The following is a 14,559-nucleotide window of genomic DNA, read 5'->3' as shown; positions in this document are numbered from 1 at the left end:
GAAACATAGTGGAAAAAAATATATTCGTCGATGTAAACAAGCGGTGAAAAAGGAGACACTTTTCGACGAGTGATTTGTATGAAGTTCCACTGCCGTGATTTAAGGTAGATACGAAATGCAAAAAATAACTTCAAAATTGCTGTCATTCGAAGGGTGACAGCTTAATATTGTGTTAATATTTCCTAAATGATTATGCTATCCACAAATGGTATTTCCAGTCCTGATCTCCATTGATAATTCACCTAACACAACGTCCTGGCAAAATCTGAATTGCACTGGAATTATAGCAAAACAAATGCAAAAAACTAAGGTGTAGTTTTTTTTAATTGTCGGTTTTATGTTTTTGTGACATTTTTGCTCGACGCTTGTTCGCGTAGCTGCAACATGTGAGCCCAGCGATAGGGCCCGAAAGTGCCGAAATATATTACCAGCTGGAATTGAAAACGTGTTGCAAAGTGAGACTACCGAACCGACTCTAGTGCTGGATGTGTTCATTTGAAAAAAGGTAGGTGAGACAAGTTTTTGCTTATTGCGAGCGACCGTCTGTAATTAAGCTCTATGGAACGCAAAAAAAACTCTCACTTCAGAAAATTTGCATTTCATTTAGAGTATCATAACTGTCAATAAGTCGTGTTCACATTTTTTCCTGATTTGTCATTTTCTGTCGCACATCCCATCGCGACATAATCTGAACGCCACAAATATGGAAAAGCACGTTTCAGAAATTGTGCATTGAATATGCATGTCCTGTCCAGTTTTCCATGCGGTATACTACAGATATATCATCACTATGTGTGACAATTTTCCGTTTATATACAAACCAATACCCTTTTAATTCTACCCGAGTCTACTACATTATTGAGAATCCATTCAACTCATTTGTGTATGTTCTCCATCTGATATATCTGTTATTCGTTCAATTCGTAGGTTGCTTTTTTTGCAACGCGAAAGTACATGTCCAAAAACTCGGCATTGAGAAACCAACTAAAGTGAATAAAAATACAGTAAACCATTATCGCCACATTAGTTACGGTGGATTTCATCCCAAGAACATATCTTTACTATTTCAAGGGGAACGCCGTAAAAATACAACCCGATGTGTGCCGCCATCCCTTATTGTTTCTCCATTGAAAACATACACAGCACGTACACATGGTGCTGAAAGTTAAATTTCTCAATTTCGTTCGAAATCATAATTTTCATAATTGCAATAAATAATAAACACAAGCTGTCGCCAGATGGTGCGCCACTCAATTTAATACTGTTAGCTAGCTAGCTTGCTGGAACACTTGGTACTTGGTTCGAGAAGGCGAGAAAGAGGAGAGAAAAGTTACAGGTCTGATCATCCTAAAACACAGTGGCGACATGATGCCCTCCCCAACGTACGAAAATCGTCTACAAAACAGCCCGTCACAAATAATGAATTTTTCTCTGATACACACAGAGAACAGAGACGTCACAAGTTGACACCATCTGCAACCGAGCAATCGGAGAAGAATTATGCTGCTTGTGCTACTCTACCGGAGTTACTAGGGGACCAACCAGGTTAGAAAGGTTAATCCCATTGTGTATGATTTGTTGCGCGCTAGAAGAATTGGTGTGCACATGGTGTGAACTTTTGCAAACACTTTTGCACTGAATATGGTATATCTCTGATTCTTTGAATAGTTCCAATGTTCAAATTTTTCGATTCAATGTTGTCAGTGTCGACAAGACACGGTTAACAAGGCAAAGAATCGTCACTTCGACGAGAGTATCCAGCATTCGCTTCAACATCAATGTTTGAGGGAATTCAAATCTGAATTGCTCGGATGTCAAATATCTTTCGACCAAAATGACATATTCTTTTTCAGATAGGTTCGGGTCCATTCAGATATGATCCATTATGTCGGAAAACAATATTCTCGGGTTCATCGAAATTTTCTTGAATCCATGGAACCACTTGATTTTTCAAAATGTCCATGTAGACTTCAGTGTTCACTTTTACACCGCTCCAAATATCATGACTCAAGTATTCCTGGCGGAAACTTTAATTCCAAGTTCTCTGGAAGTTGCCAGCCTTCAGGTGTGCAATATACATATCCGTTCGAGAATTGAATACTGGATCAATCGAAAAAAGTTTCTCATCTGAGAACACAATAATCGATTGCTTCTTTTTCAACTGAGACAGCAATCGTTCCGAATGCTCAAGCAGCAGTGCTTTGATTCGTTTCATAATCAAATTGCACTTTACCCTAGCCCTGGACTATGTCTTTAAGTCATCTTTGACCAACCCATGCATGGCATTGACGCGTGTGGATCTTGGTTATTCACTACCAGTTTTCCGTAGACGTAATTCAACAAGAAGAAAACGTTTCACGCGGTAAATGATAGACAGATGGCTTCATGCAATCATCGCAAATTTTCCTTCCTTGTTTGGCTTATAGAGACTTTATACTTTTCCAGCTCATTCGTCTCTGGCCATGAGAACGGCTTTTGCGGAAAGAAAACTTCTCCATTACTCCTCCTACACCTGTCTTAAGAAAGACAATCCATTCCCGCTCGACGCTTGCCGGTAACGTTGTTACTACGATGACCATCAAACGAGAAGATAGAGAGAAGGTCGCAAATTTTATTTGGAGATTTTTTCGCGAGAATGAAACTGGTCGCTTTCTCCATTCTGCTGATATAGCGTATATTGCACCACTACATTGATGTTCAAAGATTACACACACAACAAATCATTGCAAAAATTGAAAAAAAAACTATCCGAAATTTTCGTATTATTGTTTGTGGGACATGCTGTAGTCATGTCAGTTCAGAAATTTCCTCGTAAATTGCGTCATTTGCTTCTTTTGAGCATATTCCGGAATGTCACATTTCGGTTTGGCGACGTAATATTCTTGCCCAGGGGGTTTATGGAAATCGGCCTTGACGTAAGTTTTCTCGTCCACGGTAAAAAACGTTTTAATATTTGCCATTTTTTCCACCACATTTCCATATAAGATGGTGTTTTGATTTTGCCACACTTCTTCAATTTACGTTCAATATTTTTCGACGAGACGGAAATCTGGACTACTTGGTTGATTTTTTTTTGCAAAACAAAATCAATATTATTCGCCTTATACCATTCTGTGACATCCCAGTTGTAAAAACAGCTGGCTAAGTTGGGCCAGTTCTTCACGGGACCTTCGTGTGATTGAATGAACGGCAAAACTATCTTCTGAAGACACAGTTTACATTAATCGTAGGGCAAATACTCCACATTAATAGAATAACCATCATGGGGGCAACTTTGAATCCTAAAAGAGTGATGTTTTCCGATGATTTTTTCTTTATCCTATCTCATAAAACTCAACAAATCGTTTTTACAACGAATCCATCCGAACTGCAATGTTTCTATAAGTATAGCGGTAGTCTAAGCGTTGTTATAAAGGTAGTTTATATTTGGCAAGGCGTCCAACTCTTCCACTCTGGGCGCAAAAGCTTCACTCGACGCCACTGTTCATAGCAATAGATCGATTAGAGACTACTGGATTTTAATAGTAGGTGCTAAATAAAATTATAAAAAAATAATGTTGCGTGATACGCTACTTCGACAACATGATTTAAAAGTACTGTATAAACTGCTATGAAACGTGACAAAGTATCAACTATCAATACTCACTATTTCAGAATTTTTACTAACACCGTTACAAAGATACAGTCAAATATATGTTTGAATTTTGGCAAAAATAGGATGAAATCGTCACTCTTTCGCCATATTTCTTTTGAAAGGATTTGATAGGAACAGTGGATCAAACTACGAGATTTTTAATAAATCCATATTTATTACCAATACTCAAGATAGTAAACATACTACATGAGCTGAAAAGTCGCGGGGTTTTCGTGTTTTGGACAAAGCAGTACTTATTTCTCAATATAGCTTCCTTCAAAGGCAATACACTTGGTATAACGAGTTTCCAACATTTCGTTTCCCTTTCTGTTGTACGAAACGTCTAGGACTTCGAATGATGCCTCAGTACCACTCTGCAGACTATCTATTGGACTCAAGAGTGTGGTAATGGATCCACGTTTCATCCATTGTCACAAAACGTCGATCGAAGTCCACTCGATTACGCTTCAACAACCTTTTTCGGTCGACGGTCAGCAAACGTGGCACCCATCGCGCGGATAGCTTTTCCATGTCCAAAATGTCGTGCAAAATATATCCCACTCGTTGTCTACGGTCTCAGCTAACTCGGGTAACTTCACTTTACGATCGTTAAAAACGGTAGTGACACTTAAACAACTGTAGTTTGTGAACAAATAAAAGAAATGGCATTAAAGTTCACTCATAAGCTAGTGACAGATGAACCTCTCGAAATGAATCTTGTTCATTTTTCTGTGGCGCCATCTGTCGAAAAATCCTTGGACTTTTCAGCCCAGGTAGTATATGCAACAACAGTACGAGAACGAAATTTTTAAAAGACGAAGCGAATGTAAGCTGCGTGTAGCACAAAAAAGCTTCTGAGAATGCATAGAAAATATGTTCTTATCCTTTTTTCTTCAGTTAATTTGGCCGTGTGTGTGTGTGTGTGTGTGTACCGTACTTCATGTGACCAGACAAGCGACGGCAAACGGGAATACCGAAATGTATCTACACACCAGAATAATAACAATTAATAAATCAAAGAGTCACTAATCTACCCCGAAATGTATGTCACCCCTTTTCCGGTGAACATTCCCTCTTAGAGGCATTCCCTTTCCCCATCACTTGTCTCGAATTGAAGCTTCTGCTTCCACTCGAGTTCTCCTAATTCGCGTTCCAACTCATTTATCTTCTTTACTCTGTTTCTCTATCGTACTGCCACCACCATCAGATCCTTCAATCCAGGACCTATATTGTTCTATTCGACTGTACGCTTTTCCCCCTAGAGGCAAACACATTTGCATATTGTTTTCACCAGTAAAAAACAAGATGAAATGTGAATGGGCTAAAGCATTAGCCAACTGAATGTTATAACCTACAGCGTAAAATAAAAGTATTACAGCACGTAACACATTGATGGGATGAAAATTGGATTTTGATTTACATATAATTGTGCAAGAAGTTTCGATTTCATGGAGACATTTTCGTATCAATGTGCAGGTGAATGAGGAGCAGCGTTCATTAAAATCAACAATCTTTCAACAACGTTCACATAACGATAGATGCTGCTTAAAACTCGACTGAAATAACGCATCCGTTACCGCGAATGATTAAAAAACTGTGCTCCAGGCGCAAAGTATCATTGGTGCTTCTTCCGAATTACGCTCGGAATAATCCTTCGTCAAACAAAGGCCCTTGGCGGAGAACAGCAAAATAGGAGCAAAACTTAGCACCCTCATCGTAGTTCGTCGCCTCGAAACGATATCCGATTCGATTTGATTGAATTCGTTGCCTTCCATCGAATTAATTCAATTGAATTTAACGCACTCGCACTCAACTGATGATGATTTATTTATGTATCTGTGGGTGATTTATTAATTGCATAATAGAAGCATTAGCAGTAATGGATTTTTTCGCTTACTTGAGAACTTCACGAGCCGCGAGGCAGAAGGCATAGGGTGAATAAGATTATACTGCCGGATGTGTGGGTTCGATTTCCCAGCTTATCCTAGTTATCCTGTTTACATGTGCCGCCATATATCTAAAAATCCAGCGCACAAAAGAATCATAATTAGCGGGTTGGATCCAGCTCATGCTGGAAAATCCTCTATCAACAAGATGAGAAAGTCTATTTCCTATCCAGGCAATTTCAGCCCCAGCGATAATAATCTTAAATGCTAGTGTAGTAATTTTTGCTTCGGAAATCAAGTTTTCTTAGATCACCAAAACCCCATTCTTCAAATTGCTCGCAACGCACACAAGGGAAGAAACATATATCCAAAAACTCTAATATCCTGTACAAAACATTGCTTTCTCCCATTCTCGACTGATAACCTCCTCCGTTCCGCCATTCGAAAGGACGATTTTCCATTATACTTCGAACGTTCCCTTGACAAACATATACATTTATATGAATAAATCTTTCACATTGCATTTATAGAACGAACCCAAACAGCATCTCTCTATGATTACCCCTTCGAAGCAATGTCAGCCAGCGTAATAGTCACTCATGCATAAGTTGTCACATAGTGATTAATGGTTGTCGAACAAATTGTCTAGAAAAATAGAAAAGGGTCACAGAGCTATTTCCACGTATCTCTCTGCAGGCACTGCCAATCCTGTATTTTTCGACGCCATAAAGAACGGCTACTGGCACATCCAGTTGGCTTGGCGTGGCTGTCCTCTCGGTTTTGCGTCATTAAACTACATCAAGTTGCTGCATGCTTTCCTTGTGGCTCGACGAAAAAAGCACCAGGGATGTATTCCGAGGCGATCATTTCCACTGGATTCGCCACTTCATGGGACAATTTTGATTCCAAGTTAGACTTCAATTTTGAATGAAAACTTCCGATCGGAAAATAAAAAATATTCTTCTACATTTCCGGGAACACAATGGAAGACTACTTTTTCGAAAAGCTTCATTTGTGGAAATATTCAATTGAAAATGAAGAAAAACCCAAATCGAACAGTAAAAGGATGTCCCGAACCCACACAAAATTCATTTTCCTCGTGACGCACTAAATCAGTCGCCTCGTTATTAGCATATATTGGAAAATGAATATTCGTCAGAGGTATGTGGCATTATCGCACGAACTGAAGTAGCAATATGTGAGGTCAATAGATCCCTCTTATGCTGCTGTGTTTTCGATAGCACAGTGTTTGCTGCAAAGTGTGGATAATATCCCTGATTTCTCCCAGTCTCATTCACGTCACATGCGAATATTATTCGCTGAATGCACACAAAACAGATAATGTTCAAATTTAGATGGGGCATTAAATTATTTTGCATACCTAAGCTGGTACATAAGTCAATAATGTGATTAGTATGACATAAATCTTTGACTTTTTCTCATCCCCTCGTGCCATGGTTCGGAATGGTTTAATGAGATATCCTGCCACTGTTTTTCTCCCCACATCATTCGAGAGCACGGAGCCAGCTTCCAATGTTTAAACTCCAACCGTATCTCAGCAAATCAGAATGTATAATTACGGAGTTTGTCATGAATACAGATTGTATTACAAATTAGCTGTGAAGCAATTTCGTTGCGCTTTTGCTTCCTGCGGGAGAGGATCACCCGTGCCATAATTCAAGTATTGGCCCAAAAATGGGAGACTGACAAAAAAAACTTTTGCGAACTTATCCTCAAATAAGAACTGTATACTAATCATAGAACTGTGCATATGTTTACTCTAATCATTATTTAATTGAATATTGAATGATAAAGTTTGACGTGATTTAACAAATATCCACTGCACACTGCACATTGTCACATTATAGTCCTAATCAGTGGGAACTTCAATAAAATGCATGTTTTTCATTGATAAAACACTTACTTAACATTAACAACATTAAGTACTTTCACATGGATTTCGCAGGAAACCAAATAGGGTAAATGATCTTGGTTTGTCCAGTCGAAAATATGATCATGGTTTGCCCACTTTTTTGAATGCTCTAATTCAGCGCTCCTGTGTCAAAAAAGGCCTTCGAATGTTTCGAAACATATAAATGAAATTGCCTTTTACATGATTAATAGTAGTTTGATAGTATATTTTAACGAAATCACATGTTTTAATGGATTATAAAATACACCTTCTATTTGTGTCAATGCGCCCCTCATTCGAGCTCAACTTTTAATCGATCACCAGATGATTATTTGGCACATATTCAGACCTTTTCTGGATTACAACACTTATAAATATTGTAAACATCATGCTTGCTCACCATTTGTATCGGATTTACATAGCTAAACCATTAAATTAACGCATTTTGATGAACTCAATTCTGATCATGAGTTGTCCAATTCAATAATGTTGTTTTGTCCACATGATTTCTATGGCAACCGCTTGGCGCGCTGCAGTTTGTTTATGTTTGTTTATGGTGTGCTTCGCGCATAGCAGAAGTATGGTTTTTCTGTGTTGATTGTGTTGAGGTGAACACTTCTAAAAGGCCCAAGAAAAGGCAATATTCTGAAGAAAGCCTAAATTATGAATGAATCAATATGATGACAGTAAACTCAAGCATTGATAAATGCATCTAATTGTGAATTCGAATGTTTTCATTCAAAAATGGAGATTTCTAAAACCGGACAAACCATGATCATTTTTTTGGGCAAACCATGATCAGAGGTGGTCAAACCATGATCATAATTCTTCTTTAAGGAAAATCGTTAAAAAACATAAAAATTTGAATAATTTCAACACCTTATGGTAGTATTAGCATCTAGAGACTTGGGGCTTTTCAACAAACCCAAACTCGTATCGATTATGTGTGATTTTCATGAAGAAAAATCAATTTGCATTTACTAGTTGCGTAAAAACACCCCAAATTGGACAAACCAAGATCATTTACCCTATAAACACAAATATTGATGTCAAGACGTGAAATAGTGGCAGCGCATGCTATGTCGCTCGTAACTCTCATAATTTTGCACAAAAATTCAGCATGCAATGAATGAGGGTAACATAGGTCATGCATGGCCTATTGCGTTTATTCGTATAGGAGCATAATTAATTTCTTTTCAGCATCACTTTTTTCCAGGAACCAATCAAACCACGGAACATATCACGCCTAATAATGTTCATCTCTCGTTTCACCCAATCTGTTAACGATATTGGGAGACGATAAAACATGATTTTATTATCACATTTTATGGCCAATGTTTGTCGTGGAAATATGGATATTTTACGATGCAACACAAATAAGAAACAGCTTGCGAAACGCGTTAGAATGAGGATGAGGAATCACCCGTCGATTCAGTCGATCAATATAGAAATAAAAATTTGCACATCAAATAATCTATGACAGTTAACAGTTTTCGGCTTTCTCTTGCACGGTGGGTGCGAACAGCAACTTCCCCAAGATGTCTGGATTGTTAAAAAGTTGATGCAACTAATGGATAAAAAAAGTTCTTCGATTATATCGATACATAGAATTACTGTTAGAAATTATACCAGGAGTGCAAGTTGAAGGGTTTGAGGATACCAAATCTGATTTAATCCACCTGAAGGTGTAGTCATCCGGAGACCGTCTGGGTTATCCTAATGTGACACCCTTGAAATAACCACCAATGAGTTCTTCACAAACAAAGTAACTTGGTTGTACGGCGTCTCAACAATGGCGAGTCACGTTCCGAATTAAGAGTATGTGCGGCATTTGGTACTTTTGTTTCTCTTATTTTTCATTTGAAGAAAAAGGCTTTCGAATCACATCGTTTGCTTGTTATAACGTTATTTCGAGAACCCTAAGCGCAAAAAGTCATGGCATTCATCAGTGAAGCTGGGACAAATCGTTTTAACCGAAATACGATGCAATGTGTGGGATGGAACCTGGAAGGTATGTTGTGCCACGAGTTATTGAAACCGAGGGAAACGATGAATACAATAGCTACCGTAATCACGATTTTCAGAAAAAATTAAATATTTCCGAAATGTTTTGTTTATTCTATATCCGATTATTTTTGAAACTAGTACGGGCGCCGAGGTCACAAAACGTTATGGAAAGTTTTGTTAAAAAAATTTCTTAAACGATAGTTTGAAAAATTTTATGCGGAAAATTTCAAAATATACCTTTGGCTTGAAATTGATCAATTTATCTTTTTCATTATTTTCTAGTGCAATATGCACGAGAATGCATGAAAATTCACTTACCAAATTTATTTTGTGGCGGAAATAAATTCGCGAAAATTTCGAAGAAATCCCACGTAGAAACTCGTGTTTATAAGCCGATTCACAATCGCTGCACAATCATTGACATCAGATATGCAACGTGCAATGTAGTTCAAAGTAAAAAGTTCTAATAAAAATGAATTTATTCTCATTTCAGGTTCATCAATGCACGACGGAGAATCGTACAGCCTATGATAGATCAATCCAACAGAGCAGGTAAGTTCCAGACAGAAGCATTCAAAATTCTTCTATATACTATTCATAATCGCTCATTTTTGTATTATCAAAAGAAAAAGAACACATTTCACATCGTTATTATGTACGCACTTCTTTAAACGTCTGAGTTCTTGAAATGTTTTTGTGTGTAATGATCAGCAATAAAAATTAATAGTCTAGGTTTTTTTTTCAAGTAATTTCTGTTATATTTCTGTACATTGTTAATTTTAATGTAGCTTTTACATGATTCGATATTTTCTGCAGTTTTCTTTATGTGTTTCAACTTTTGCGCAATTATTGATTCAATTGATGACTTTCAATAGTGACACACACAGCTTAAATTAATCAAACACCCACACTTTTACACAATCGAAGAAGTCACTGCACAACACACACTCGCGCGTACATATTGTTATCTTACTTTGATAATACTTAACTGAATATCTTCTTTCTTTTTGATTAGTTTATTCTCCGATTTCAGTATACACCCACCCAGGACCGTCGGCCGGTTACCCGGACGCAATGAGCTACATGATGGATGGTCAGGCACAAATGATGCACCGTGCACCAGGCGACCCCACCTTCCACCAAGGCTATCACTATCCACCTGCGGAGTATTACCCTCATCACTTGTAATCAACCATAAAACCTTCAAGGTAATATTTCAACATTGCACCAGTAAAATGATTACCATTAACAATTTTTGTTATTCTTTTTTTTTCTTCTCCACAGTGTCTTGTTTAGATAATTGTGTAAAGAAAAGTATCTCGCACATCACACATTTAAGTATAGGTGGAAGTACGCAGTGATAACCGCTTCCCAGTGAACATAAATATTCTATCGACACAATGAAAACAATGTGGCCATCTAAAGGAACCAAAAAGCAAGACAGCAGACATGCAAGTTAAAAGAATTTGAACGTTCTAATAACGTAGTCCAGTACCAGTAATGAAGCACGAATGTGGAAGGTGCAAATGCATTGGCAGCTGAATGGTGACGCACAGGTCATACAACTATCAACATCTCCCGCAACCAACAAAGATACCGAGCTTTCTCCGAATGGGCACCACGGTTCATTCGACACACAGAACACTATTAGTCGATAGTGGAACTATTTTTTTTTATTTTGCGACAGCCATCCCCTTCCAGCAATGCTTTGCTGTTTCTCAGAATCATTTCAACCAAACATTTAATGTAGTTCTGTACTGGATATTTATTTGTTATGTTTATGTAAATATATTTGGATAAGTCGATGCCTGCACACACACATACATCATAAAATATTTCACATTAATAGAACAATTATTTATGGAAAACAGAAACTACAGCTATCTAGCAATGAACTGAACGGGATGAGCATAGATTATGTTTCGAAAACTGAAGACGAAGGAATTCGTCAGATAAGTGTACATCCAATATATATGGCAAACCATTCCACACCTGAAGTTAAAAGCATCGCTGAGAACCACCGCAGGTTAGCCAATTAGTTGATTTTCTACCCAAAATATTAGGATTCTGGGAGAGTCATCAAAACGTCTTCAGTTCATTATTCACTACATCCGTTTCGCACAAAATCAAGAAGATAGAGCAGGAATGTATATTGAAAGCTACCAGAACATGAAAACATTACTGACTGATACCCAATAGTAAGCCGATTGTTCCAAGTGGCGTTGATTTCTCGTAAAGCAAACAAAGGAAAACCCTAATAACAATACTAACTCTCTGTAATTCTGTACACAGGAGAATGAACGTTTATCAGACTCTAGGATAGTTAGTTTCGTGAGATTACTTTCGACATAAGATGCTTCAATTCAAAACGAACGGAGAATCCCACGCGCATAAGCAACCAGACGATTCAGAATCAGCAGAAACAATAAGTTCATTTTAGAAAAAAAAAACAATTTCTTTGCTTCCCAATGTGAACGTGAACCCCAAGTATACTGAATTTGATAAATTTTTTGTTGAGAAACCGAAACAACCCGCAAAAAAAAACAAGAAAATGTTGCATCGGAGCATCTGTGGTATTGTTGTATTATAGTTAGTTCTAAAAAACATTAGGCGATGTACTCCCTAATAGATATTCCGAGAACGGAGCACAGATAAACATGCATGAAACGCGAAAACAGGACATTATTATTTCAAATCAATAAACGGAGTAACTCTAAGGAGAGTTGTTCGAATGTGTAAAGAAACAAAGTAGAATGATTATTAATTTTCTACTCTTCTTGAATTGTTAGCCAGAATATCAACATTTTATTTTATTGTATTTACTTTCCCAAAGCTTTGTAGTCCCTGAATTCCCACAAATGGTCGGTGCTAGAGCGCCATCTATTTTGCGGGAGGGTCTCAACTTGAACGAATTTTTTGTATAGTACGTAGCGAATGAAAAATGGCATACGTTAGCTCAGCACCCTACACAGTAACACATAAGTCACCATGTTTTAATTTAATTAGTTGTAGGCACTTTTACCACTATGCATATTCGGAATTTATTAGACAACAACTTCCTATAATTTTATTGATTTTTATTTTTTTAAAATCAATCGAAAGTGATGTACATTAGGTAGAATGAAAAAAATGTTTCTTGTAGAGTTTTTTTTAATTGTATATGTAAAAATCAGTTCAACACGAGAAGACACATTGAGCAAATTTCTGTTTTGCTGTAGAAAAAGAGAGAAGCGTTGAGATAGAATCTATATAAGGTTACATTGGTACATTAAATTTAAGTTTAAACAGAACACACCGAGAAAACTGTAACAATTAGAAACGATTGATAAATTTACCCGAATTATAATATTATTTTGAATCTTGTGTTTCTCCGTTACTTTCATTTTTCACTGCCTCGTTTTGATATGTTCTTTATTGTTCTGTTTGGTAGATCTCTCGAATGAATCGTAGATTTTTCCACTATCTCTCTTCATTGAACTCGCTCCAACAAAAACGTCACTGTTTACACACAAAACGTTCATTGTTTTGACCAATTGTTTCACGCAATCGTTCGTCTTCTTTGTGATTCATGATTTCCCAAACGTAACCCAAAAACACTACTACCATGCCTTGAAAACTACTACCATCGATAGCGCCAATGTTCATTGGAGAACTTCTCCGTCGTATCATCTTATCGTCTACGGGTCCGGTTTTTTTGCCATCTTGTTCTGTTTGAGGTTCCGATTGAGTTGTTTACTTGCTGGTTATGACTTGGAACCCGAGCAACTTGTCTAATGAATATTCGGTTATAGCCGTAGCCATGACCGAATCACTCTAAAAATAGCGTTTGGATACAGTCACTGTATGGCTTTCCAAGACAAACTGCATAATCCTTACTCCCAATACAGCTGCAGCTTCATGCGGAATATTGACAAGGGTTTCAGTAGTGCTACTCTGGTTGTTCGTATCGACGGGGGAGCATTCTGTTTTCCCATCTGTATTAATAACACGAAAATATGCTATGGCCGCATATACAAATTCACTTGCGTCGAAAAATATGTCTAGCTGCAGGACAGTTTGTCCCGTCGAAGTAACATCTTGGTATGTGGATTCTATCAACCACAATAAGAGCTTCTGACCACTTTCGCCATCGTCGACAGGCCTCTGTCGTGATTTCTTGGTCCCACTGTATTCCATATCTTTCCGTGGACCTACAGACAGCTCAGCAATCCAAGGGGATCGAAGAAACTCATTAATCATTTCAAGAGTTGTCTTTTAGTTATTATTATTATTATTTTTTTTCCAAAATATATATTTTTTATCAAGGCTCATATGGCGTTAGCCTCACGGGGCCGGGAGTTCAATACTTTGACAATGTTTCTTATTATCTATGTTAGTATTATGTAACCGATTACTCGCGGTCGGCTCGAGGTTAGTATTACAAGTGTTTTCGTAATTCGGATGTTGCTGTCTCCGAAGCTCTGTACGTGTGCCCGACACGGGATACTTCCTATTGGGATGCAGCTGACCCTTAATCAGCAACGCCCCCCTAGTCTGTACCTCATATCTAGCCTGGTGCGTCTTTCTCGACTCGAGGAATCCAGGATAGAATGGTTACTAACCGGCGCAATCATCAGTTCATGTAGAGTTGTCATGAGCGGTACAACCTTAGGCTCTTGTTGAATGATCAGTGGACTGCACAACCTTTGGCCCGTGCATCTGTAAAGAGTGTGTGTATGTATTGCCGCGACTAAGTAAGAGTTTATCGATCGGATAGGAGGGATATAAAACGGGGACACAACGAAGGAAACATCATTAAACGTTGACTTCGGCGTTTCTGAGGAACAGGTACAGGCTACCTAAGATATCCCGGACGGGGATATCCGATTGTCTGCCTTGTGCTCTCAGTGCTCTAGAGAGCTGAGAGCGAGCAGCATGGAACCGGATACACGACCAGACAACATGCTCGATGTCGTGGTAGCCATCGCCACAATCACAAAGATTGTTTGCTGCGAGCCCAATGCGATAGAGATGCGCGTTTAGGTTGTAGTGATTGGACATAAGCCGAGATATGACGCAAATGAAATCACGACCTACATTCAATCCCTTGAACCATGCACTCGTCGAGACCTTAGGGATAA

The 14,559-nt window shown here is 38.1% G+C and overlaps 1 protein-coding gene across 2 annotated transcripts in view; it reads left to right on the top strand.

Moving 5' to 3' along the window:
• The window catches only part of LOC129765862 (homeobox protein homothorax-like), a 191,980-nt gene extending 179,183 nt beyond the window's left edge, over positions 1-12,797 (top strand). Inside the window, exons 5-7 of one of the 2 annotated variants that reach the window (XM_055766309.1) lie at positions 9,933-9,991; positions 10,473-10,647; positions 10,724-12,797. In XM_055766309.1, coding sequence (XP_055622284.1) covers positions 9,933-9,991; positions 10,473-10,627 — 214 coding nt within the window. In that variant the 3' untranslated portion in view covers positions 10,628-10,647; positions 10,724-12,797. Of the gene's footprint in view, positions 1-9,932; positions 9,992-10,454; positions 10,648-10,723 lie in introns of both variants that reach the window. The other variant, XM_055766303.1, reaches the window with a different exon arrangement.
• The last annotated feature ends 1,762 nt before the right edge of the window (positions 12,798-14,559 follow it).

The sequence above is a fragment of the Toxorhynchites rutilus genome, chromosome 1, assembly GCF_029784135.1.
Source record: "Toxorhynchites rutilus septentrionalis strain SRP chromosome 1, ASM2978413v1, whole genome shotgun sequence".
Classification (NCBI taxonomy): Eukaryota; Metazoa; Arthropoda; class Insecta; order Diptera; family Culicidae; genus Toxorhynchites; species Toxorhynchites rutilus.
This window is presented reverse-complemented; position numbering and strand designations above follow the sequence as displayed.